This window comes from Dromaius novaehollandiae, chromosome 18 (assembly GCF_036370855.1).
Source record: "Dromaius novaehollandiae isolate bDroNov1 chromosome 18, bDroNov1.hap1, whole genome shotgun sequence".
Classification (NCBI taxonomy): domain Eukaryota; kingdom Metazoa; phylum Chordata; class Aves; order Casuariiformes; family Dromaiidae; genus Dromaius; species Dromaius novaehollandiae.
In genome coordinates this window covers 9,239,301-9,265,893 of record NC_088115.1, presented here as the reverse complement: position 1 = coordinate 9,265,893, position 26,593 = coordinate 9,239,301, and the positions used below count along the sequence as shown (strand labels likewise).

The 26,593-nt window shown below is 48.9% G+C and overlaps 2 protein-coding genes and 1 long non-coding RNA gene across 3 annotated transcripts; 1 reads left to right on the top strand and 2 right to left on the bottom strand.

The window, feature by feature from the left end:
- Positions 1-139: 139 nt before the first annotated feature.
- On the bottom strand, positions 140-2,416 carry LOC135330255 (uncharacterized). Its single transcript, XR_010392152.1, has 2 exons — positions 2,142-2,416; positions 140-1,512 (listed from the first exon to the last, which is right to left on the bottom strand). It is a non-coding gene; the product is annotated as an uncharacterized LOC135330255 (long non-coding RNA).
- A 2,974-nt stretch (positions 2,417-5,390) lies between these two features.
- Positions 5,391-8,580, bottom strand: ATP5PD (ATP synthase peripheral stalk subunit d). Its single transcript, XM_064522614.1, has 6 exons — positions 8,448-8,580; positions 7,772-7,903; positions 7,007-7,103; positions 6,136-6,207; positions 5,727-5,789; positions 5,391-5,594 (listed from the first exon to the last, which is right to left on the bottom strand). Exons 2-6 carry the CDS (start codon positions 7,891-7,893, stop codon positions 5,463-5,465), a joined length of 486 nt encoding a protein of 161 aa, XP_064378684.1. The 5' UTR covers positions 7,894-7,903; positions 8,448-8,580; the 3' UTR covers positions 5,391-5,462.
- A 209-nt stretch (positions 8,581-8,789) lies between these two features.
- KCTD2 (potassium channel tetramerization domain containing 2) lies at positions 8,790-20,318 on the top strand. The gene is made up of 6 exons (XM_064522613.1): positions 8,790-9,183; positions 11,287-11,395; positions 12,045-12,136; positions 13,026-13,121; positions 16,075-16,200; positions 16,806-20,318. Exons 1-6 carry the CDS (start codon positions 8,896-8,898, stop codon positions 16,833-16,835), a joined length of 741 nt encoding a protein of 246 aa, XP_064378683.1. The 5' UTR covers positions 8,790-8,895; the 3' UTR covers positions 16,836-20,318.
- The last annotated feature ends 6,275 nt before the right edge of the window (positions 20,319-26,593 follow it).

The following is a 26,593-nucleotide window of genomic DNA, read 5'->3' as shown; positions in this document are numbered from 1 at the left end:
TTGAAGCAGGCCCAGACAAGCAGCCCATTTTATACCAGGCTCTAGAAACAAGCATATTGAGTCCCTCTGGGTCCCAGAAATAGCCATAAACCAAGCCTTAACTGAGCAATTTGGACAGGATTGCAGGGCACTGGCATGTCAATGTTAATGACCATTTATTGTTTTCAAACTCTTGGTTCTTATGCTCCCATTTTCCTGCTCAGTCGTAGCACCAAGATCTCCAGCTCTCCTCCTGAGCCGTTTCTACAATCTGTGCTGTCCACTGAGCAGTGACAGCTTCTGAGCTCTGCATCGCGTTTACCTAAGGAAATCAGCTAAATATCTTGCATGTTGTTTCTTTTCTTTAGGTTGAAAAGCTCCAGACTGTCAGTTTTTACTTCGTGTTGAACTTGGTAGGTTCTTTGAAACCATTTCTGTCCTGTGACAACCAGCATGATTGCTGGTGCTGAGCCCAGCCCTCACTTCTCTCCTGCAATTTCTTCCCCCAGGAGTGGATGAACACTTTAGTGACCTGGGACCCGCAGGATTTCTGTAACATTTCCAAAGTTGTCCTGCCACTGGATACGTACTGGGCCCCCCCAGTCTTCATTTTAGAAGTGTAGGTTCGCATTTCATTTTTATCTGCTGGCTTAAGAGAAACGCAATGGGTGAAAACTTTTTATGGTATTGCAGGAAACAGGACAAATTTATTTGATTAAAGGCTATTCCCATGAGCTAACTCTAACTCGCAATAACAGGGACCGCAGTTTAGACACAGCACTTTGTGGCTCTGTAATGCTGTAACATCTCCAGAAATGCCACATATGGGCTACAGCGAAAGCTGAGGAAGCAGAGAGCAGCAATGTAGTGGGATGAAATTACCTTTAGCATTTTTTTAGAAGGTGCAGAATAGACTGTTCTGGATCTGACAGAGAGTTGGGAGCAGCTGCTGACCCTTTGGGTGTGGGGGGGGAGGAAGGGGAAGCCCTGCAGCGCAGCAGAGAGCCGAGCAACGAGCCTTTGCCGCAGGCAAGAGTGGGAAGGAAAGGGGAGAGCAAGGAGTTTCCGTAGGAGGTGCAGGGGGAGCAAAGCAGCTGCCCCACGTGTGAGCTGTGCAGATTCAGCTACTGCAAACCTTAGTGCAGAGGCACTTACCAGCCCTTCTCCAGGCCCCACATCTCCTCCCCTCGTTGCCCTCCTGCTACACGTCGCGGCTGGGTGACCACGCAGAGCAACCCCAACGGGACGCTTACAGCCCAAGCTTTTGCCGATTGAGGAGCGTTGCAGCACCTTGGAGCTATGATGCTCTTCACCCCTTGATTCCTCCAGAGTCAACGAACAGAAGTCGAACAAACTGGAGTACTCGGATGTCACGCACAATGGCAGCTTCAACACAAGCTTGACCTTCCAGGTTACCACCATGTGCAGCTTGAAGATCCTCAAGTTTCCGTTTGACACCCAGACGTGCAACATTAGCCTGGCTTCATTTCTCTATCCAGGTATGGTGGCAAGCTACGTTTTATCACAACGGGGCTGTATTTGTGGGAGGAAGCATAGATGAGATGAACCTTGGTTACCACCTCGGTTCCTCGGCAGCACCACATGCTTGCGTTTGGTTACGGAGGTTGAGGTCATGGAGCACCAGGGCAAATGAGCTAGAACAGTCATGGCATTTTGGCACCTCTCCCAGCGATGTTGCTGGAAGCATCTAGGCTGTGCCCTGGCAAGTCTTCCTCCTGGTACTGGTCCGCCTTACCAAGTGACTAGATGGGCTTATTGCAACAAGAGTGCTTGATCACACAGGACTTCACAGCACTGATCTTTACACATACCCAAAAACCATGAAAACTAGAGGAAATTAAGGACAGAATTTCAGGGAGCCAAATCTGCCCATCAGAGTTACTCCCACCAAGAAGGGCTGAAAAACAAGCTGAGGTGACATGGAAACCTCCAGCTCCCATTCACAAAGGATAACTGTCTTAATTCACCAGGGACTCCCTCTGATCCACAGCCCTAGAGGTCCCGGTCAAGTGCCTTCACTGGAGTCCTTTTAAATTTCTCTGATAAGCTGTGAAATGAACCCCAGCAGTGCAAGAACCATTGCCTTTCCCCATCTACACACACCTCTGGTTGGGAGGGAAAAGGGAGAGGAAATAACTGACCTCTGATAGAACTCTGAACTGCTGCAACATCTCTCCTTCTCTCCCATCTGCCCAAGCAGTAACGGACCTTGTCATGACGCTGAGACGGACACCAGCTGAGATGAAGAAAAGCAGCCAGACTTACTTCCTAACTGACGGAGAATGGAAGTTTACCAACCTGAGCACCATCGAATATGTAGAAGAGATGGATGATTCACAATTCTCTGTGGTGACCTATATGGTACAGCAGTACTTTCATGTTATATTGCACTGATTTGGAAAAAAAAAAAAAAAAAAAAAAAAAAAAAACACGAGAAAACATTGCCCGAAGATGAAAGCAGTTGATTTTTTTTAAACGCAAGGGACATTTTGTCCATTGTAACAAGTAACATCCACAGAGAGTTTTGTAAGTCTGAAACACCTGATTAGTTTTGTGACTGAAAAAATGAGATTTTCTCTGCCTGGACCTCAAAGCCATCCCAGGGCTGCTCCCTGCTGCCATCACAGAGGCCAAGCTAACAACCCCAGCCAGACCCAGCTGAGTCCCACCAGAGGCACACAACTGAGTCTGTTCCTTGCTCCCATCCTGGCAGAGCTCATTGGATGAGGGTCCTAATTGCCTTTCCCTAAACGAGGCTCACCAACAAGGCTTGCTGCCCTATATTATCATGCCCAAATCTCACCAGCAGGTACCTGAAAAGGGATCAGACAGTTGAGAGCACATGTACTTTAGAGCCACACTTAGAAATGATGCCTAGAGAATTCAGGGCTCTGCCACGCGGTAAATCCAGGATGCGTCCAGCTTGCTGCCCCCATGCTGCGAAGCTGAGGTGTCCAGAACCTCTCAGACCCACTGGCTGCTCTACGCTCCATTTGTGCCCCGACAGTCAGATATCTCAAACCTTTAACTCTGGATCAAAACATCCAGACAAAAAAAAAAAAAAGTGGTGGCAGCTAGTGGGTGGCAGAGTCTGCTGTCCTACCTTGCCAAGGAGGAAGAGGAAGGAGCCAACAACACAGACATATTTCTTTCAGGCTGCAACACAGAAACAGAGCAAGTGTTGAAGCAACTCCAAGGGCCTTTCTAGAGGGCAGGGGGAAAGGTTTATCTCTGCGTTGAGCTGACAGAGATATCCCAGGCCTTATACCATGAAGATCAGCGTCCACCCAACCCAGTGCATTATCTTTTGCTTACTTAAATTTTGCCCATCTTCTTTTGCAGATTTCCATGGAGAGACGACCCATTCTGTATGTTCTGAACCTGATCCTCCCAACGTGTGCCCTGTACCTGCTGGATATGGCTGTGCTGTTTGGACCCAGCTGTCTCGAGGAAAAAATCAATTTCCAGATTGCCATCATCCTTGGCAGTTCCATGTTGGCTGTGATTCTCAACAACATCCTTCCAACTTCCTCCGATGAACCACCCTTAATAGGTACTCATCTTTACTGAATAAAAACTAACTGATTTTAACTCAGGTACCAACTTTAAGGAAGGTAGTAAGGCATTTATGTACATACATTCATGAACACTGAAGTCATGAACAGCTAAGTTTTATCAGCTTGCTGGAGACAGAAATTTCCTCCTCCACCATCAGGCAACTGAGCACAGACAATACTATAGATTAAAAGAAAATTATGCCAATTCTCAAGTGCTTTCTTTACTTTCGTATTGTTTTGCAGTGGTATTTTTCCTAGGCACCTTCCTGCTAATGATCATGGCTGTATTAGACACCCTTTTCCTGTTGTATCATCAGCACAACTTAGGCAAGGCTCCCAGAAGCCTCCAAAAAGGTAAAGTCACTAATAATCTCTTAAACAAGCAGATTAGGTTACCTGCACTTCATGGCAGGTTCCTTTGGGCGAGGGCAGGTTTTCTCAGGGCAACCAGTGCCCCAAACAGTATCAGTCTTGGTACCCACCCCCTAACCCCCTATATTGACATTTGCCCTTTGCAGATGCATGCACTGAGACAGCAATGAAAGACATGAGCAGCCAGACCACAAACTACCTTGAAAAGGAAAGCACAGAACCGCTTAACGTTCCCAAGACCCAGGAAAAAGGGCAGCAAACCAGGCGCTGCTGTGCACCACAGCAGCAGGACCCAGTTCTGCCAGTTCTGGAGAAGGTGCTTCTCTACGGTCACTTCGTCTTGTCACTGTTGTTTTTTATTATTGTTTTTGTAAAATGGAGCAGTTAGAGACCAGCTCTCTCCCCTGCTCATTCAGTTTGCCTCCATCTTATTGCTTCTACTCCTTCCGCTGCAAATTTTTTTCCTGCTTGATTCATAGAGCTGCAACTGTTGTAGCCACCTAAATTAAGAAAAACAGGCCATAAGACCTGCAGGGTAAGTGCTTTATACTCTAGTTCAGTAAAACTATACATACTCTTAAAAATCATTTGTGGGCTAGCAAGGTATTTGAATAAAAGAATGGTGGAATTGGGGGAAAAGACCTTCATTCCATCTGACCGGAATTCTTACCACAAACGTGACGATTTGCCCTTTATGACAATCAGAAAAGGGAGTTAAGGCAGTTCTTCTCTTATGGAAATGTTTCAGTTTTGGGAAATGTGTTTAAGAACTCCACCTATTTGAAATAAAAAAATAGATGCAAGTCTGAAGCGTTTGTCCCATTGCTTCTATGAGTTTCAGTGAGCTCTACATCATTCAAAGTCCAGGACAGAGAATAAGCAGTTCACCAGAATTAAAGAGGTAATACTTCGGATGTTTAAAAAAAAAAAAAAAAAAAAAAAATCAAACTTCAGAACCTATATGGTTCAAGACCTCTCAACTCCTTCAACCAGTGTTCATAACATTTATACAGTGATCTTTCAGATGAAGAACTCATTTTACAATTGGTTGCACCTACTCCATCACAAGCTACCTAGAAAACAGCCCTACACCACTGCTTGTAAAACTACTGTGACTATCTCCCACTGTGTAGTAGATCACCACTAAACACAACCTGGTGTCATGAAAGGCAGTGCAAGTCCATCTTCTGAACAACTTACTTACCTGCAGACGCAGAGTAACTACATTCCCTGTACTGTGTGGTTACAGAGGTGAACAGTTGATTTATCTGCATTACAGAAGATGCAGTGGGACTCAGGTTTATTGTCAAGTTAGCCAGAATCTTGGTACTTGCTACAAAAGCAAGCTAAAAAGAAAAGAAAGACCAAGAAAACTAGATTCTTTGCATGTCTATAAATATATATATTGTTCCATGTTTCTCAAAACCTTGCAACCCTGTGACTAAGATCTAACCCATCAGACAGGAAGGAAAGCACTTTATTTAAAAGATTCTAGAATCTGGCAGTCATTAGATAAACTGCTTCCAGACAACTTTACAGATCAGCAATTGGTTTGTGTGGCCAGTATGGATACTTCTCCTTGTCCAGTCTGGTTTCAGGGAAGGCTTCATGCAAGTCTTCAAATGTCATCTGTTCAAAGGGAATCATGCTTCTGAGCTTCTGAAGCTTGAAACAGGAGCAGAGAAAAACATGTTACAAGCCAGTTGTCAGCAAGAAAGACTAAAACACACAAGTAAGAACAAGGTCTTTGCCAAGCTGGGTTAAAGAGGATATTCACTGAGCAAAGTCCAGACTTACCTCCTGCTCATACTGGGCAATACGAGCTTTGGAAGCCTGCACATATTCAGCAGTGCTCTTTGCCTGCAGGAAAGCAGAGGCCATGGTGAATATGCTTATGGTAAAGACAGTGAGCTGCAGTGAACCTGCCACCCCTTGTTTTAAGTTTGCATCGACTGGTATCGTTACAATAGAGAAGTGGGCAGAATCTTGATCAAATCCCAAATAGCCAAACCTTCCCAAGTGCGGAGATCCTGTTGCTTAGCCAAAAGCCAGAGATATGTACAAAAATCAGAGCAATGCTCTATCTCAGACTGCCCTGCCTTCCAAAAGCAGATGCACATACAGAAAATACCTTCTCTCTCAGCCCCTCCCATCTTCACAGAAGTCAGAGACAACCCCGGCATTAGGGAACAGTTTAAACACTTACAGCTTCCTGTTCTTGGGCATCAATTTTGGCAGTTTGTGTATCCACCGGCTCAGGAACCTTTAGTGAACTGAACTGTAAATTGAAAGAGAAATTTCCAAGCAGTTTGCGTTATTGAAATAATCTTTCACATCAGACTACTTTTCCCTAGCAGCAGAGTAGTATTGCTTCCTTCCTAGGATATGATCACAACAATGTAAGTTACTAGACTTTCTAAACCTGATCAGAGCAGCTCAAATGTGTACTTCAGAAAGAGCATTGCTTTAAGCTCTCAGTTGAGCAATCTATTCTATACTGCATACCATCACCAGGACACAAGGAAGCAAGAAAGTCTGATATCAAAAATCTATCATTTCACAGACTTATTTCCCCCCCGAGACAAGTTCCCAGATCCATCTGAGGTCAGCGGATCCTTCCAGCCTTGCAGGAGCCAATTCTCATCCTGCCGATGGCACCACGTGACCTTCAGCAAAAGCCCTGTGCCTTCTTTCCAACTCCTGTTTTTATAGATGATGGCAGCCCTTGCAGGCATCAGTTAGCTTTACACACTTCAGGGTGTGCAGAGCCATATTCGTGACCTTCTCCCATTCAGTACGCTAGACAAATACTTTAAATATTTGCTTCAAGACAGTCCCTGAATTCACTCCCACAGCCAACGGAATTTAGGAGGTTTTGCTTCATCAGCTTTCTCACTGTACAGTGCCACAGGATTCACCCTGAAGGATGGTCCTGAAATGACCTTCTCAAGGTTAGCTACACAAATCTGCAGAATATAAAGCAGGAGCAGCTGCCCACCAAAAGCAAACAAAAAACCCATTCTCAACACCAAATACGTTCCCTATTAACGAGAGCAACACAAAACTGAGAAAGATACCTTCTTCTGAAACTCATCCACCATGCCAGCTTTAGCAACAGTAGCCTTGTAATAAGCCCAGTCGATAGCCGGGGGTTTCTCTGGCAGGGAGGCCAACCTATAAAGACAAAGGGCAGCAGTCACCACCAGCTCCTGAAGAGACCTTTCACTCTGTGCCACAGTTACTCTCCAGAGCATCAACAGAGCCTGCTAAGTTGAACTGTAAATCTCTTCAGATCCCTCATTAACAAGAACCGGTGAACTGATTCCGCAAACCCCTGTCCTTGAAACAGACTTTTTATACAGACAAGAAAAATTCAGCCTACAGCCCTGCTCCACTTCTAATCACCAATGATTATAGCATCTCTCAATACAGCCTTCTAAGAAAAGATTAGGCAGTTTTCAGGGTACTGAATTAGAGACAACCAACAACATTAACTGCAATAGCCAAAAAAAATTGCATAAAGCATTCCAGAAGACTCATTAATTTGCACACCATTCGACAGAACAGCAAAGCTTTCCAAAAGCTTTTTCTGACACACTGAAGCAACCTGATTTCGTAGGACTGTTTTTTCACATTGCAGTGATTGCTTTACTCTGCAGAAGATCAAGTAAAGAAGATCTGCCAAGAAAACTTCCATCTCCATCTTGGAGGTGACCTGTTTTAATGACTCTCAGAACAGTTTTGCAGCACTGCAATTAATGGCATCGGTTCAAGCCAGTACCGCAAAGCCTGAACAGTTCATCTGAAGGGTCAAAGCACTGAACGCATGGACAGATGCTCACCGAGCCGAGAGTGCATCGCTGCGGGTTTTCAGGGCGTTGAACATGGCTCTCTGGTTCGAGGGCACCCTCTCTGAGAAGGCCGCCCAGTCAATGGCCTTGATAGCAGCTCTGCGGCCTGCCATGATGTCCGGGCTGCACCAAGAGGAGATCACACCAGGTGGGTTATGCCGGGCAGTACACGCTGCTAAACCACAGGGCCGCAGAGAGCGGCTCCCACAGCTTCCCGCCTCGCTGTGCTGGGAGCCACACTGCCTTAAGGGCACCGAGCCAGGCCCTGCCCAGCCACCCCGGGGAGCAGCCTGGGGCAGCAAGATGCAGGGGCACCGCTCCCGAGAACTGGACCGCGCCGGGGTCCCCAGCCCGACTGCCCCGGGGGTCTCAGATGCTTTTCCCCACCCCAGGCACCCCCAGGGCCCCGAATCCTCCCTCCCCGGTACCCCCAGGGCCTAGAGCCCCCCCCCCAAGCCGACAACCTCCCTCCGCCCCCCCGCACAGGCCCCATAACTCATCTGCGCCACAGACCCTATGGCCCATCCGCCCATCCAGCCCGATGGCCTGTGTCCGCCCTCGGCTCCCCCAGTCCTAAGGCCTGTTCCCCCCCACCCTGGCTCCCCCTCGCCGGCTCTACAGCCTGTCCCCCCGGCCCGGCCCGGCCCGGCCGTTGCCCCGCTCTCACCTTCACTGACCGCCACAACCGTCGTCCTGCGGCTAACGCGAGCGCCGCCGGAAGTCCCGCCCACACCAGCCAATCAGAGGGCAGCTTCACCCCCCCACGGAAGGCTTCTCTTCCCCTCTTCCGCCCTCTCCGCCCCGCCTCCCGGAAGTGCTGCCCTGCGCCGCGCCCCCGCCGGTTGCCGGTTCTTTCCCGCCCGCCGCGACCCGGCATCGCGGGGCGGCGGTTGTTGCGCAGCTCTGTTCCCTGAGGCTGCCGGCTGCTCGCCCTCCCCTCCACCGGCCGCGCTGTCACCGCTGCCGGCGGCCCCGCCCCGCCGCCCCTGCTGCCCCGGAAGCGCTCGGCGCGCCGGAAGCGCCGCGGGGCGGGGCGGGGGCGGCGCTGGGCCCAGGGCGGTGATGGCGGCCCGGGGGCGCTGCCCGCGCCGCTGAGCGAGGCCGCCGGGGCCACCATGGCAGAGCTGGCGGCGGCGGCGGACGGGCTGCCGCGGGGCCGCACGCCCAGCCCGGGGCCGGGGGGGGGCCCGGGGCCGCCCAGCCCGCGCTCGACCGCCGCGGCCGGCTCCGGCGGGGGCCTGTCGCCGCCCGGCGCGGCCCGGCCGCCCGCCGCCTCCAAGTGGGTGCGCCTCAACGTGGGCGGCACGTACTTCGTGAGCACCCGGCAGACGCTGTGCCGCGAGCCCAAGTCCTTCCTGTGCCGCCTCTGCTGCCAGGACGGGCCCGAGCTCGGCTCCGACAAGGTGAGGCCGCGCCGGGGCTCCGGCCCCCCGCCCCGGGCCGGCCTGGCCTCGGGCCCGCGCGGCGCCCGCCCCTGCCGGCGCCGGCCTGGCCCCCGGGGGCAGCACCCCCGGCTCACTGCGGGGCGCGGAGGGTCGCCCCCCCCCCCCCCCGGGGGCCCGGTGTCCCCGGGCAGCACCACCCGGCCCCGCTGCATGGCCGGGGGCAGCCCCGAGCCCGGTGTGCGTGGGGCGACCATCTTCTGATCCTGCGGCCTGTCTGGGATGGCCCCCACAGCTTCCCCTGACCCCATTGCGTGGCCGGGTGGTGGCCCTGATTCCCAGTGTCTCTGGGGCCAGCAGCCCCTGATCCCCCTGCATGGTCGGGATGGCCCCCACAGCATCCCCTGACCCCACTGCATGGCCGGGTGGTGGCCCCGGTTCCCGGTGTCTCTAGGGCCAGCATCCCTGATCCCCCTGCATGGCCAGGATGGTCCCCATGGCATCCCTTGACCCTGTTGCACAGTCAGCATGGTGGCCCTAGTTCCCAGGCCAATGTCCTCCAACTCTGTTGCATGGCCAGCAGGGCCCCCGTGGCAGCCCCTGAGCCCGCAGTGTGAGTAGATTGGTCCCCACAGCAGCTCCAATTCCCACTATCCCCAGGGCCAATGCCCCAACCCCTGTGTGGGCAGGATGGGGGGGCGGCACTGCTTCTGACCAGGATGGGTCTCGCCCCTCCCCCCTGGGACAGGGACACAGGTTGCTCTGACACATAACATCTCCTCGTCCTTCGCAGGCCATCACGTGGCCACAGCTCTGACAGCATCCCCGAGAATGGGAGTGGGAGACTTTCATCATCTCCATAGCTTCCCACTGTAGCTGTAACACCCCAGTGCTGCAGATACCAGTTCTGTCCTCCACCTCCCTCTCTGGCATGACGTTCCTCTAGAAGCAAACCAACACCTTCCCACAGCGATTACTTATAGCAGAAAGTAAATTAGAAAGAAACTTTTCTAGAAACAGGAACTGTAATGATTTCTCACCCTGGGGATGAGAAATAGCTGTCCTTTCCAGCTGAGTGACAGCTCACCCGTATGGTTTCTTTATATTCTGTTTTGCTCTCTCATGAAAGACAGCAGTGCATGTTCTTTACTTTGGATGATAGTTTTGGAGTCGCTGCAATTTATCATCAGGATTTTGCAAACACATAGTTGTGCATGTAATTGTAGCTTTTCTATAGGAGCCACCGTACAGGATTTTGTAAATCATTTGTAGATAGACTGGACTGATACTTGTTTAGGTCTCTTCCCACTCAGATAAGATTTTAATCAGAAGTTAAATCCTGCTTGTGATCAAAATAACATTCCCCACATCAGTTAGTGACTAGAGGAGATGACATTTCAGAAGACCCTACAGGTTTTTGTTGTTTCAAACAGACTGCTTTGGCAGGACATACATTGCTTTAAAAATAATATAAGGAAGTGATGTGAAAGACTTCCGTACAGTGTTTGTCAGCACTTCAGAGCTGATTCAAGAGATGCTTTTGGTTGCGAGTTGTTGATTATTTGATGACAATAATTGTTGCGTGCCAGCCTGTCAGGGATGCTTCAGAGAGAAGGCCCGTGTGTTGCAATGTGCATTTTCAGTAGTAGAAAATAAAGAGCTGCTTTAACTGTCAGAGGCTGTTAGCCCAGACTGGAAATCCAAATGCTGTCCTAAGGAGATGTAAACTTTTCCACCTTTTGCAGTGAGATTTTATTTTTAAGTTTTTCTTAATTTTCTCAGAGAGTCTCCTTCTAATTGAACTAGTTTGGAAAACAAATACAAGACAAGCCTTCTGGCTTTTGTTTTTTATTACTGCGGTGAAGAAAAACTGCCAAGTCTTGCTCTTCTCTAAATATATCTAAACTGCTTCTAGAAGTGCTTAGTTTGAGGCATCTGCCAGCATTAGTGAGCTGCAACATTTGCAGTTTAGTTCACATACTGAGTGGGGAAACAAAAAAGGCTGGTTTAAGCATGGTGTCACTAGTGCATCCTTTTTTTTGCCTTAATTCATGTTCTCACAGAGAAACTGTTCAGTTTATCATTTTCAACTTTTTTTTCCCCCTCCTGGTACTGATTAACCAGGATGAGACAGGGGCATATCTCATCGATAGAGATCCCACATATTTTGGTCCGATACTGAACTACCTCCGACATGGGAAACTTATCATAAACAAGGAGCTTGCAGAAGAAGGTAAGGAAAAACACAGAGGAAGAGCTGCATGCGCTGTTTAATAGAGGCGTCTGACAGCCATTATCAGAGACTCATCCGAGTGCATGGGGTTCCTGATGTGGCAATATGCAAATGTGTGCACAAGCTACATTTGCAAGTAGTGCTGTTTACTGTTAGTTTCCCAGAAGGATGCTCACTAATGGGGACTAAATCATTAGATTCTGCACAGTCCTGGAAGCAGAGGCCTCCAGCTTGTAACACAAGCCATCACTGTTGTGCTTAGCAAAAGATCTGCTAGATGATATCTCTTTTCCCCTCCCCAGACTGCAGTCCTCTATAGCAAGAGGCTTTGGTGACTTTCCGCTTAATGGGACTGAGAGAACAATGCAGAGGTTGTACCACAAAGTTTTGGATAGTCCCATGGAAAGCGGAATAATCTTTCTGAAATATCCCATAGATCACAAAAGGAAGTGACAGCTAATTGAATACAGATCATTTTCTCTCAGCCCAGGTGGGTGAGATCAGTGGCACAGTTTATTTGGTATCCAGGGACTGTCTCATATCTGGGCTGGATTTGGAGTCAGTAGCAGGTGTATCCCTGTAGCAAAATCATCTTCATTCTACATTGTATGCTAACAGAATTTGTCTCTGGTTTTGGTTCCTTTCTTAGGGGTACTGGAAGAAGCTGAGTTTTACAATATCGCATCTCTTGTGCGGCTGGTGAAGGAGCGGATACGAGATAACGAGAACAGAACCTCTCAAGTAATGCACATAAAAATTGGAGTTATGAAATCATTCATTTTCAGCAGTATAGTAGAAGGACACGTATTGCTATAGGAAGCATTTATTTCTAGTAGCAGTTCTTCAGTTTTGTTTTAAGCAATGGGAATCAGTACTTCTAAGTGGATCCAAGGCACAGCTAAGAAAGGATATCCACTGTGGTTTTATAAGCGCAGGCCATTGAGTCGTCTTTTCCGTATTGCAGGGAGGGCAATGAACAGTTAAATGAAAGGGTTCAGGGAGCAAAGATGGGTAATTTAAAGAAAAACATGCTGCTTTGGGAGGTAAAGACTAGTTCAACAATCCGGCTGATGTGAGATATCACGGGTGGGTCACTCCTACTCAGAGAACAGATTCCTCACCGGGCTTTTCATTTGCTTTGTGGTTGGCAGGGAAGTGAACAGGTGCTGGAGTGGCAGGGACATTCTGCAATCTGCAGATGTTGTGTTGAGTTTTCCTATTATGATTAGGCATAACTCTTCCTTCTCCAGACCATTTTCTTCACTTTATATCTTTGTGCAATTTTTCCTCATTGCTGCTAAGCTGATATTAACAACAGCACAGTAGATTGAATTTCAGAAGAGAAACATTTTCAAAAAACAGTAAATAGCTTTGAAAGCCAAAGGAGATTTTGTTTCAGTGGCACTTAAGTCTGTAGAAGCTTTTGAGAGATGTGTACCCAGCTTACGTACCTGTTTTAGAATCAGTTGGATGGTTGGAAGGAAGGAAATGTCAAATTCTGCGGCATTCAGATTTCTCAGATAATGACAAAATAGAACAGAAGACCCCCTGAGAGGCTCATTAATTTCCTATCTTGATACTAGTTCAAGAATCATTAAATTCCTGATTGTTTTTATTCTCCATGCTGTAGGGACCTGTGAAGCACGTGTACAGAGTCCTGCAATGCCAAGAGGAAGAGCTCACACAGATGGTGTCCACTATGTCCGATGGGTGGAAATTTGAACAGGTACTGTTACCAAAGAGCATGTCTCTGGCCAACAGCAGAATCCCTTTGAAAGCAGCGTATGGAATAAGCTGAGATTGCTGTTTCATTGCGCTTCACGCTGCTCTTTTCTGAATAAGCAGTCTGAATTGAGCAACAGTCCATTTATGTAGAAAAACTGGCAGGGAAATACAGAAGTCACTCAGACGCCTTCAGGAGATATTTCATTTTCTCTCAGGACTTTTTATATTCTTGTCAAATCCCAGAGTACAACAGTTTTATCCAGGAGAATTAGGGGAGCCATGAAGAAACACATGACTTTTCACAGAGCTCAAAGGCATGACTTCTGCCTCTCCTAAAGAGGTGTTGAGTGACATGAGAAATACCCTTCCTGCAGATGCCTTTGTAATGCTGCCAGTTTCAAGGCTAGGTGTCAGTGAAGTTGCATATGGCATTAGTTCCAGATTTAGTTTCTGGAATCAAATACAGTCCTCTTGTTTAGGAGGACAGAGAACTGGAAACCAGCTGGCTTGTGTGTCTGTGCTATATTAAGAAACTGCAGAACAGGCTCTATGGATTACAGCTCTGCCACCTTCCCAGTGAGTCCAGCTGCAGTACAAGTGGATTCTGTGGGAAATGTGCTGACACCAAATGTTTCATAGGATTAGCAACAGCACAGATTCTTCACTTTTCACTTGGGTCACTTGTTCAGCTACAGCTCTGTTCTGTAATGCCTGAAAACTCCTATTGCATAGTGGAGAGAGAGCAAAAAACTCTTGCCCCCTGAGCCAGCTAGTGAAACTTTCAGATGACTGAGAGCTGCTAGCTGCTTTATGGAAATGCTGTTTACCAACATGCAGTTTTGCTTTCCAGAAGTTTACTTAACAGCTGCTGTCTTCGACACCAGCACATATACCCCCCAGCCAAAATCAAAGAGCTATAAGGCAGTGACCTACCCAGGAATCTGCACCCTCACCTCTTCCCTAGTCTTGCTTTTCAAATCTATAACTAACTGTAGGGTCAAGATACTAGTTATAAGCAAATGCTAGTATTTCTAGTACAAATAGTAATCCCTTCCTTTTCCCTCCCTCTGCCATCGCCAGTCTTTGAGGTCCCTGCCAGCCTCCTTCCTCTTGTACACAGCAGGCACCAGGAGGATATCCTGTACATCCCATTCCAGCATGCTCCTGCTATCAGGATCCTGTTCTTGCCCCCTCCCCGGGACTTCCATTCAGCTCAAACACCCCAAAAGGCAGCAAGTCTAACCAGGGCTAAACATTGCTCAGCAGTACAGCCTCTCCAGCTCTGTGATGGTCCAAGCTGGATCACAGGGAAGAAAACAGCAATGGTACTACACTACAGCAAGGGGGTATGTCCCACACTGAAGTGGGCACTGCAAGGAGACATATTTTAGCTGCAGCCTGTTGTCAAGGCCTTTCCCCAAATGTGCAACTCAGCATGGCTTCTACCCCCTTCCAGAAGTCAAATTACTTTGCAGGCTGAGATATGCTAGGAAACCTGCTAACATGCCATGTAACAGGGACAAAAAGCCTATTGCTGAATCTTAGCCTGGACACCAGTGATTGAACAGCACTGAAATTCCCTTAGCAAGCTCTCTCTGGATCCAATCACATCACAAAATTAAAAAGACAGTGGTTCAGAAACCTGTAGGAAAGCTAGAAGTGGTAAGAGCTGTTGCAGCTTCATTACCTCTGTCAGGCGTGAGTCGCCAGAGGAATATGTAGCTTTTCAGATTCTCTGCCTTGTAGCACCGAGTCCTGCATAAGTTCAGGACAGAATAGAAATTTGTTATCTCGAAAGGAAATCCACTCTCCTGTATACCTACATTTCACTCTAATAGCTTTCCAGCCTATTTTCATCAAAAGATATTTTGTGTATGTTCAGTAAATTGTGGTGTGAAGTGTAGCATTGAAATGTCTCAGGCAGTCAAGGGGAAAAAAAAGAATGTTGTTCCTATCTTGAGTCTGTCTTTTGCCCTCAGCACAAACATCAAAAACTATTAACAGTACTAGAGGTCAGTGTGACAGCCCCCAGTCCTCCTGCAGCTGCAGTATGACCATACAGATAATCATCTGTCTAGGAAGACTGTAGACAGTCTGAGACATATCTGTCTTGTATATAAATACAAAGCTGTCTCCTTTAAAATTCATTAGGATATGGAAATTGGGGGGCATGCTGCATATTAAAGTTCCCTAAGTATGCACAGTTGGTAAGGTTCACATGGCTCTCTTCAGATTACTTAGATTTGCTATTTGGAAAGCAGAACTGAGTTGTAAATGACAAATTAGCTCTGCACTCCAGGACATCCTTTTAATGTAATAATGATAAATATGAGACAGATGGGATTTCTTGGGTCTAGTCCAGACTCCTCATCACAACAGTAATCTAATATAATCCCATTTATACAGATATCAAACTCCATCTTGACAGCATCTATATAAAAAATGGTGCCAGTTTGCCACATGTCCTGTAGTTAATCTAACATCTGTCTGCAGTAAAGAACTGTCTCTCCAGTTTTTATACAAAGTCAGAAGGCGAGTTCAGAGCTGAGTTCAACATAGGCATATAGTCTGAACCAAGAAGCTCCTAATCCACAGAGGCTATATTGCCTGGTCCTTATGTATATTATATATTGCAAAACCTGGTGTGTTTTCCCTTTTTCTGCCCTCAGTAACTGGAAAATGCTTTGTGTTCAGCATTGGATTTTCAGGCTGGGATTTCTTCCTGGAGCTCCAGGTGCCACTAGAGGGCTCTGGAGCTTGTCTGGTCTCTGCCTTACAAACACACAGAGGAAAGCCTGTAACACAGGAGAACACCCAGGAGAGATTTGGCCTATTAACACTTCAGATCAGAATAGGTCTCAGCAGACAGTCGTACTTCACAAAGCGATAAGAATAAAGCAAAAGTTAAGATTTGTTGATAGAATCCTTCTTACCTTGGCTATCTCCTGTCGCAGCTGATCAGCATTGGATCTTCCTATAACTATGGAAACGAAGACCAGGCAGAATTCCTCTGCGTTGTGTCCAGGGAGCTCAACAACTCTACCAATGGCATTGTCATAGAGCCCAGTGAGAAGGCAAAGGTAAGAAACCTGCTCAGGTGTGTTGACTTCAACTCACCTATGCAAAAAAACAAAACAAATAAAAACACCAACCCCATCCTTTCTCTGCTAGCAGGGCCATAGTTTGCAGTAACAGTTCTCTGTCCCAGCTTTCCTATTTCCTACTTTTGCATGACTTTCTCCTCTTAGGAGATGTCCTATTTTACTGTAGGACAAGACTACAAGAGGAAAGGCTCCATGTATGCTTCAAATTAAGACAAAGAGGAAAAAGGTAGACAAAGGACAGTATAGCAAGGGCCCTTGAGGTTGGTCACACTGTAATTGATGGATGCTGCAGGAAGAGACCAACACTCTTCCTTCGGTCAGCTCTTTTTCCCCAGGATGGCAACAAAAGAGGACAGTCTTAACTCCTTGCAGGCAGCTAAGCAGGATTTCTAGAGAAGGGACTTTATCAGCTTTAACCAACCTGTCATTCATTCTGGTAACATAAAAGCCAGCAACTAACTCCTCTCATTAGTCCATTTTTCCTTCCTCTGGAAAAGAAAAAAAGAAAAAAGCCAGGACTCTAAACATGAACTTTTGCATCTAAACTTGTCCAAATTATTTATAGCGGCTCTCTTTTTCAGATTCTTCAAGAGCGAGGATCCCGGATGTAATTCAAGCATCCACTCCGTTAAAACTCCCAGATGTCAAAAGGGCAATCTAGCTGGGCAGAGCATCTCTCCGCAGTTCAACCTTGCCCTTGTACAGTAACCAAGCTAACGCAAAGCAAAGCCGAGCCTGTCCTGCCAACGGCAAATAATTCTGGTCATAACCAAAGGCTTCCCTCTTACACCGGAAACCAAGGAAGGAAAAGACTTTTCCAGATGGATAGTCCTTTCCCTAAGTATTTGTTTCATTTTCTTGGCCAGCGCTGTATTGAATTTTTTCCAGCAATGGCTGGGCCGGATTCCCAGTCGGAGCCTTTGCGAAGGTTGCTCAGGTCCACAGGCCCTTGTAATCAGTCCCGCCTTCCACAGGCTGGTGTAGGTGGAAAGATCATCTGTATTGGAGCTGTGCCATTTCTTGCACCCAAGTCCGCCACCAGAAAGGTGCAAGGACCTTGCAATGCTCCCCCTCCTGATCAGCCAACCCCCACAAATCAGAGGAACAGGGCTTTAAAAGGAGGAACAAAACAACCACTCGTAAAAAACCACAAACTTTTTCCATTCTTGCTTTGTATTTGTTCCTTGTCCAATTCCTAAGAGCTGAGTTTAGATACTAACCAAGGGAGGGGAGCTGTGTGTACGTCTAACATGGGTCTTGCTGTTAACACTATTACATATGGGCTCCTGGCATTTTCCAAAGCCCATCCCTTCTCATGCATAAACAAAGAGACCTGTGTTCATCCAGAATGGCTATAGAGTAGTAGTCCTGTCCTTCACACTTCTCGATTGAAGAGTGGTGACATCTTCTTCCCCTCTGATATCTTGCCACGGCCATATCTTAGCCTGGTGCAAAGTCCCAAGGTTAGGGACTTGTTGCTGCCAAGTTCAGCTTTGCCTTTTTTGTCTCCAGCAGCGTGGGCTCTCTGTCTCCTTCCTCCTCACCAAGGGAGGACTTCAGGCAGGATTTCTTTTGTACTGTAGCAAGTAGGTAGGTTTGTTTTAGCCCGTATGATTCTTTGCGGAGGAGATCCCCTATTTACATGCAGCGATTTATCTGCAGCCCCCTCATGTCCCCACCTTTAAGAGTTCACCTCAAAGTACAGAGGGGCTTCAGAGACTGGGGGAGGGGGGATTGGTGAAAAGTTGCCAAACTGTTGTAATGTTTCTTGTCCAAAGTGATGTGTCAACTTCTGTGACTTTTCTTTCCTTTTATTTTTTTGGAATGCCTTGGATGGGTGTGCAAAATGTTCGTTTGTGCCTCTCTTGAATTATCTTAGCCAAACTGCAGTCACTGGTCCCCTCTGTTAAACTGTGCCATCCCTAACCAGGGGCATGTCCCTCCTAGTCTGGTGAATGGAATTTCTTAGGAATTTGCTGCATGTTTTTCCGCTTTCATCCTGGCTTTGTTCTTTGTAGCCCAAGTGTCCTGGCACCTGGGTCTTTTGAGTCAAGTCCCAAACTGACATTAAACGCAAAGCTTCAGAGATGCTGGAATTCTCAGACATTGACAGGTTCAGAGCAGTTGTGTCTTAATAAAGTATCAGAAAATTCCTCACCTGGACTGAGCAGTTTGGCTCCTTTCTGGAGGAATTCAGCTGCCTGTGGTCTCCTTAAAGTTTTGAGATAGAGATAGGCAGGTTTCCCATCTCATCGCTTCTTTGCCGACAGAGCCACAGGGTAGCAGACTGTTATCAAAGGTCTGACAGCCAGTGCAGCAAACAAGATGTGCAGCAAAGGCACTGAGTGGCACTGCTACGCTCTCTGCCTCTTTTCAGTCCTTCTGTACTCCTGCCTGTCCTTTGCCATGCTGCTTTGCCAACATACCTCCTCCAGTGGAGGCTTTGCCTCGTTCTTCAGAAAGGGTGGTCAGTTATCTGTGCTAGTTCAGTCCTGGTAACAGACTGTGCCAAATGTCTTTGGATTCACATTGTGTCAGTCACAGGCTGTTGAAGCGCAGCTGGCTTGCCATCCCGCTGAAGAACCCAGCTCTCCTCCTTCCCTCCATCTTTCCTGTTTATAATGTGGTGAGATGGTATTGGTGTGATTAGACCGTACGCCTTGGCTGGGCCTAAATAACACTGTGATGTGTATAGCTCTCTCTCCTCTGTCAGTATCTTGTAGCCTCAGTCATTGTCCATCTGTGCTCACAGCTGACAAATAAGTGCATGTATGGAAGTTAGCAGCCTAAAAGCCCTCTAACACATTCACATTCATCTCTCTTCTCTCCCTTCCTCAGGGAAGGGAGTTTCTGGGAACTGGTCAAGAAATATCAACCTAAAGGGAACAGGAACAGGTTGAGCTGTGTTTGTCACATCAATGCCAGCCAAGCACCTTGCTGCTCAAACCACAGAGCTCATAGCAACACTAGCGGTCACGTAAAGGGAGACAGTTGGTCCAGTACAGCTCAAGCAGATAAGAGTGATACCTCGTTGCTTTTCTGTATTACCAAAAATCCCATGCACAGTGAAGCCCACTGGAGGAATGCCTGACGCAAGAGCAATACCATCACTCTCCCCTCTGAGCCACAGAGAGCCTATTACCTTTACCAGTTGCGTGGAACAGCTATTTTTAAACTCACATGCACAAGAAAGGCTATTGAAGTTACAGCTTGTTTTTCCCCTCCACACTGCTCTCTGCAGTAAGGACATGCCAAGGGATTTAAGTCTCCTTGGGTTCAATTGCCTAGTCTTTACATTCAACAGAACAAGTTACACGTTAAAAAAACCTGATCTGATAGTTACTGGATGCTCTCAAGTTCTTGCGTGATATTTAGGACCAGGCACAAAGTCATCCAAAGCAAGTACATTCCCAGTGGAGGATTTCTCCTCTTTCCTGACTGCGCTAGGTCACCTTTACCCTGAGACCATGGACTGATCTCAGCATTATGCACCGGCTGCATCTCTTCTGCGTTCAAGACAGGGCTTTTCCTTCCATTGCCTTTCACTCAGTCACAACTCTATCAAACTAAAACCGAACTAAGTTAAAATTTGTCCCATTCACTCTAAAGAAGGTAGCATGTTTTGGCAAGTAGGGTGGATGAACAGGGGTAGGAGATCTGCTGGATATCTAAGGGCACTTGCATCTCTTGGAAAGGTTCACTTTAAAGCATTAGTCCTGGGAACAGAGAGTATGACTTTGTTTGTTTCCCAGTGGCCTAAATTGTTCCATTACAGCGAGACTGGAAATAACCTCTTAAAGTGTCTTTGTTTCTGCACATTTTTAAAATCGATCTTCTCAGGGGTGACTGAGTGGGCCGAGGCAAAGGGGGGCATGGTTAGCTGCAGGGCGACGGGACGGAGCAGCTCCCCAGACCTGCAGCTGGGCCGTGGGCTCCTCCCCTCAGGTTTGCCTGCAAACCCGGAGGTTTTGTACAGTTTGTCACGTGTCAGTGCCCTTTGCTACTGTTTCTCTTTGTTTATTAAATGTGTTTGAATAACAGTTGAGATGCTGTGATTAATTTTTTTTCAATAAAGATTCTGAAATAGGTTTGAAGTTTGAAGTCTGCAGCCTGCTGCTTTCTTTGCATCCATTTGCCACCTTACCACACAAATGCTATGTTATGGGGAAGGAAGCTTAGAAATTGGGTACCTACGTCTGGGTCCAAGACATTCATAACAAAGCAAGGGGGAGAGCATAATTAGATTCTGAAGTCCTCCTTGAACCTGAAGCATTTTCCTGATTTTCTATAATGCGAGAAAAATCTAAACTGCGTACATTTTTACCAGTCCTCATTTCTAATGCCAACCGCAAACAAGCAGAATGTTAGTACAAGCATTAAACACAAGTAGCTGAGAAAGGAAGAGGATTTTTGTCAATTTTTGTTTGTTAAATCCCTACTTGACTGCAGCCCAGCACACAGGGAAGAAAGGAGCTTTGACACCAGTTTGGCAGCTCTGCCCCTTCCTCTGTACCACAAATGTCTGCAGGAGCTTGCAAACAGCTTCTCCAGGTTCCCACACAAGGCCAAAGATACAATGTTCTTGCTATTGCCAGGATAAAAAACAGAACATGGGAAAACTAAATGCAGTGTATTTTATGTAAAGTTTCCCCTGCTTTCCCAGCCTGCAACTGTCTGCAGGGAGAAAGATTGCCCTAGGCAGAGTTGCTCAGAAACCTTGGTGGGTATTTTAAATATTGCTCTATTACTTCTGCCCAGAATGCTGCCACCTTCCCCCTATTTGCAGCTTTAAGAGACGGGTGGATTAGCCAGGATTTAGTTTCTTTCCTGTTTACAGAGCATTGCAAACCAGAAGTGCTTGAAACACAGAGGTACCAACAGATGGACAAGCAGCAGGGAGGAGAGAGGCAAAACAGATATTTGAGCTTCGGTGGCACTCAGAGCTGGATAACATTGACAATTCAGGCTCAAAACAGGGGGAAGAGGGGAAAAGCAAAGAGGTAACAGGTGAAGAAGGGCAAAGCTTGAATTAATCTAATCTTACTTTTGACTACCCATGGCTGCTGCCTCCAGCAGCATGCATGCACCCAGCCGGCCACATATCCCGCAGTGACAGGAGGAGCCACAAAGCAGGGAATGGGCCAGTGCAGCCCTACACCAGGGGTTTAGCCCTGGAGCTGCGGAAAGATGAGGCTCTCCCAGCAGGGCCACACAAGGGACATTCATGGACATGGGGAGGCAGAAACTACAGCAGATCCAAATCACCATGTAGCCCAGGTTGAGTGAAGAGGGCACCTCAGAACCTCACAGACCACTCTCCATGCGAGACCTGCCTGCAGGTAGCAACTGCTGGCAAAACTGCCCCAAAATGCCACCCAGAGCAGGGCCACGCTCACTAAGCCAGTGGTGCCTGGGCAGAGAGAGGCACCCATGTTCACAAGGTAGGACTTGTCAGCAGCAGTGCAAATCACAGCAGGCATTTGGGGACCTGCAGCCATAACCTCCCTGCTCTCCTGCTTTAGCACTGTCCTAAAACAGCAAATAGGCTGGAAGGGCCCTCGCGCCAGCCCCTTTGCCAGCTCCAGGCTGCCAGCCAGGCAGTTTCTCATGACACTTAATGCAACGCTACATCATCGCGCAGGAGACACAACCGTCGCCTGGCGGTTTCTGTGGAAACCATGAGCTGGAGCAGCCAGGCCTTTGCACCATCACTTGCCTTCCCACCCAAAGCTGTGCAACCCGCTTAGCTTCTTATTCTAAAATCACTTCTTTACTTCCTGCTGCAAAAGACACAAAAGCTATCTTGGCATTACCGAGAGCAAGAGGCTGTGCTGGATGGGCAACAGCACTGCATGTGTTACCTTACTAAGAATAAAAATTCACCCAATATTCCATCTTTTAATAGGAGATCCTGCTGTTTCCAGAGGGCAGACCACAAAGCTCAGCCCTCGTGGTTCCCAGATTGCAGGCTGGTTTAGGTCTGGGGCAAAAGGAGAAGGGAAAATGGAGCTAGTCCACAGCAGAAGGCTTTTGGGCAAAGCTCAGGGCTGCAAGGAGTTTGTTGGGGCACCCAGGGATGTCTCCCTGCGGCTGCGGGGTCCCACGGCATCACAACCAGTGCCGCTGTGATGTCGCAAGCAGGGTGGGTGCACTGCCACGAGCCCTGAGAGCCCCCCCCATACAGCCCCCCAGCAGCACTCTCTGCCATGGGCAGCCCCACGGATCAGGTAGGTGCCCAAGTAGCCCATGGGGCCAGCAAGGCATCAGCTCCCAGCCTCGGCTCTGCAAGAACATCGGCCTGGGAGAAACAGCAGCCCCCTTTGCCCAGAAGGAGCCCCAGGGCAGGGTAAAGGTCCCCTCAGCAGAGGCCACGGACCTGCCCTGTTACCTGTGCTCCTCCCAGCAGGAGAAGTCGCCTTGGTCCTGCCCGTGGTGCATGGGGCATCCGTGCAGGGACCGCATCCAGCCCCAGCATGCAGAAACAGCCATTGGGAACCACTGGCTGCAGGAGCTCCTTGAAGAGTGGGAAGCCATGCCAGGCTCTGAGGATGTCGAGCTGGAGGACCGTGACAGCAAGCTGCAGGGATGCAGGATGCGAAAGCCCAACACCTGCCCAGAAGAGCGATCCAAGCAGAGGGTGAGCAGGATCCAGCCTGGGGAGGGCAGGGATGCAGATGGAGGCTCCGCCATCACCTCCGCAGGATGCAGCTCCTTCACTATGCAGCCGATGCAGTGCCCCAGTCACCCCACGTGCCCGTAACCCCTCTGCGAGTCCCCGGTGAGCAGTGCCTCAGCACCTCCTCTGCAACTAAACCACATGGCAGGTCTTCTTTTCTAGGCAGAGATCAAGCAAGTACAAGCCAACCTGGAGAACCAGATGTTAATGGTGGCCTCTGATAGCCTCAAGCATAAAGCGAGGGTGATCCACCTCACAGTAAGGCCCCTGCTTCTGCACTCCACAGAAATCACCTCCCCAGAGCCAAACTTGCTCTCAAGGAGCCATGTGAGAGCATTTTTAAGATGAGCCCTCCTCAGTCACATGGAGAATCTGCTAAATGGACATGGGTTTGGTGCCTCCCCAAGACAGAGCCAGTACTCTGCCAGCAGCTGTATTGGCTTTGTCATCACTTTACAGACACCTAAGGCTCCATCTCCTCCCGTGATTAATAGCAAGTCATCTAGGATTAGCCTGAAGGACCCATCTGGGGAGAAAGCAGTTGAGTGAGACCATTGCAGTTGAAGGTTTGGTGCCCACAGCACGTCTCCTTCCCCCAGAAAGTGGTAGAGCGGGCACGAGAGGAGGTGAACCAGGGCTTTGCCGAGATCCTGCAGGAGCCCAGGCAGCTCCACGGGAACTTGCTGGGCTTCCTCGACCAAGAGGAGCACGCAGCCCCGCTCCAGCTGGGCGATCCATCCAGGAGAAGCAGGAGAAGCTCAAGCACCTCCGAGAGCAGGACGCCTGGCTGATGCACCTCACCAGCAGGTGAGGACCCGCACCCCAAGGCAGGAGGGGGATGGCAACACACGCTGGCATCGTGCAGCTGCTTCCAGATGCTTGGTGCCTGCCCATGGTGGGATTGGGTCCCTGCATCCCCCAGGAGCTGACAGGAGTTTAGGCCTCCGCATGGCTTTCCAGGTGCCTAGGAGGAAGGTGAGTGGGAGAAAGCATTGCTGAGATTTCCCTATAGCCACAGGGCAAAGTCAGCAAGTAGCACACACATCTGAGCCTTGGCAGAAGGACTTTGAAATCCTTTTTTTCTGCCTTTTCTGCATTGGAAAGGGCACAAGAGGGGTGCTCCTACATCCCTTCTCTGAAGGAAGGGCTCTTTCTCCTGCCAGGACCAAGCCCTGCCTTGGCCACTGCGCAGTGTCACGGCTGAGGGCTGCAGCTCACCTCGCACAGCAGCAACAGCACAAAACTCACATTAGTCACCGCAAGCCAGTAGCTCAGCTTTCCCACACGGTGCCAGTTTTGCCTGGAGCAGAGCAGTTCATGTTTTCCTGACCTGCCCACACATGTCTGCAGGCAAAGAGGAAAACTGAATTGCCATGAAAGATGCAGAAGGGCTTTAGCAGAGCCCATGAATCCAGCCGAGTCCAGCTTCTCGGACTGGGGCTCTGGCAAAGAGGAGGGGAAGCTGCTGCTGCGTCCCTCCTCTTCACACCATCACAGCGGGTGACACCCAGCAGCACAGAGGTCCAGGCACAGCTGTAAATGCACCTTGCACAGCACATACTCTCTGTGTAAAGACAAAGGTCAGTTAATCACCTACCCACCCAGCTGCACTCCATGCAAAGTCATCAGGCCAGGTCTATTTGCAGACAGAAAGCCTGTAGCTATTTCCAGTCCAGCTTACTAACTTGTTTGGGAAACAGAGACCTTAGTCAGAGAGCCATGTCCTTCCACCTAGATCTGGCTCTGAGGAAGCTGCTGAATGTTTAATCCAACTTTTATGTGGACAAATAACCCATGCACACGCTATCCCTTCCAGGGCTGGAGAAACAAGCTGCTTTCTCCAAACTCCAAAGAGTTTGCAGTCCCCAAGCAATTGCCATCAGGTTGTGGTGTAACAGAGGTGAGCAGAGCCACCAACATCTGACCCTATGGCAACGTTTCCTAGCGAAAGCCTCTGTCACTCCTAGGAACTCCCCAAAGTTAAGGGGATGGGAGTCTGCCGCGAGCCCATCCTCAGTCCCAAGTGCGAGGAGTCCTCAAGTTTCATGGGCCTCAAGCAGATCCTTGGCGAGCTAAAGGCTCAGCTGGCAACAGTTGGTCTCTGCTTCATCAAGAAAATCCTTGGGAAAGGTGAGCACCTTCCACCCGATCTAGCTTTAGATTTTGTCTGAGCAGCACCTCTATGGCAACAGCAGGAAAAACACACACCAATGATCTTGATGAATTCAAATGGTAGTGGCTAAAAATGAGTAAAGCTAGAACAGTTCCAAAGTCAGCCCTGTTCCCAAGCTGTCACTTGGTTGTATTATCTTTCTTGCTCTCTGGAGATACCATCTCTGGTGCCTGCAGCAAGGCGGTCATCCTTCAGTGCTGCCCATGGCCCGTCACAACTCCAGTGTCTCACCAGCCTCACCACCTCTTGAGCTGCCCTGTCTCCCCCAGTTTTGAGCAGATTGATTCCCCACAGGTGACATGCTTGGAGCTGCTCTTCACAAGGGTGCCAAGCCCTGCAGACTGACCTCAAAATCTTGGGGAACCTTGCATCAATGTCTTGGGGATATTCTTGCAGCATGGCAAAGATATTCATTTGTTGCAGTAATATCTCCATCTCAGAATGTCCCACCTCCATTTTCCCCATTTTGCTAATTCAAATGCAGAGAAACATGTGAAAAGTTAGGAGAACAGGACGCTTAGGTTTCCCAAGCAGAAGGATTTTTCTCATCTCAAGGCCTCAAAGCCAAATTTATGCTTGTAAGACAAGGACTGGGTGGCTGGTTTTGCTGTCCCCCTGCTCTCCCCCCACCCCAGTGGCCCTAAGCCTTCATTGACCTGCATTTCCTAGCAGGACGAACAGCTCTCATCTCTCCTTTTCCAGGAATCACAATGCTGAACAACGAAGTTGTCCCTCCGGATGTGGACAGGAAGAGTCTCCTAAAGTGTAGGTGTCAGCACCACATTTTCAGACTTTCCTGCCCTGTTGTGGCTCCTGGGCACTGCTTGCACTTTCTTTGGAGTAACCATCCTTGGACAAGAGGCCAAGCAGGACCTGGCCAGCAGCCGAGCAGCACAGCCAAAGCCTCTTCTCTTGGCTAGGAACCTGGAGCCAGAAGCCTGCCAGCTCCCTAAAACCAGACTCCATGAATTTTGGCTGCACACCTTTAATACACCACAAGCCCTTCCCTGCCTGCCCCAAACAGGGTGCTGTGCCTAAACGGGAAGTTATGAGCAGGAGGAGGGAGAGTAGCTTGCTTTGAAGGTTCAAGTCTTCCTGGCACGACGGTTGCAGCCAGGGAAGGAGCTGCTGGTCCCAAGCTACGTCAAACCCAACCCCAAGGGAAACGGGGTGGGAGGGCTGTGCCGTGCCACCGGGCACCCGGGGCAGGTGGGCTTCCCAAAAGGAGTGCAAAGCCTCCCAAAACACCAGGGCTGTTTCGCCTGTCAACAGCCACCCCACAGCCGGTGGGATTTACACCTATGGCAACAGCCACAGGGCAACACTCGGCACAGCCCCTTCCCCAACCAGAAAAGCCCAGGGCAACACCAGCTGGGCAGATAGACTAGATTGGCTGGTGGGAATGTTAAACGCATTATTGTATACTACATATCCTACGAGCAGGATGGGGTCTCCGCAGGGCCTAAGCGGGACCCCGTTTCGCCCCTCTCGTGACGCAGATTACCGCGAGCGCAGCTGGG

Bases quoted from the DNA above. Each gene is read 5' to 3' on its own strand.
- ATP5PD (XM_064522614.1), bottom strand. From the start codon at position 7,893: ATGGCAGGCCGCAGAGCTGCTATCAAGGCCATTGACTGGGCGGCCTTC. The intron at 7,104-7,771 runs GTGAGCATCTGT...TTGTCTTTATAG, and splicing joins AGCGATGCACTCTCGGCTCG to GTTGGCCTCCCTGCCAGAGA. The intron at 5,790-6,135 runs GTAAGTGTTTAA...GCTTTCCTGCAG, and splicing joins ATGCCCAAGAACAGGAAGCT to GCAAAGAGCACTGCTGAATA.
- KCTD2 (XM_064522613.1), top strand. From the start codon at position 8,896: ATGGCAGAGCTGGCGGCGGCGGCGGACGGGCTGCCGCGGGGCCGCACG. The intron at 12,137-13,025 runs GTAATGCACATA...TCCATGCTGTAG, and splicing joins ACGAGAACAGAACCTCTCAA to GGACCTGTGAAGCACGTGTA. The intron at 13,122-16,074 runs GTACTGTTACCA...CTCCTGTCGCAG, and splicing joins ATGGGTGGAAATTTGAACAG to CTGATCAGCATTGGATCTTC.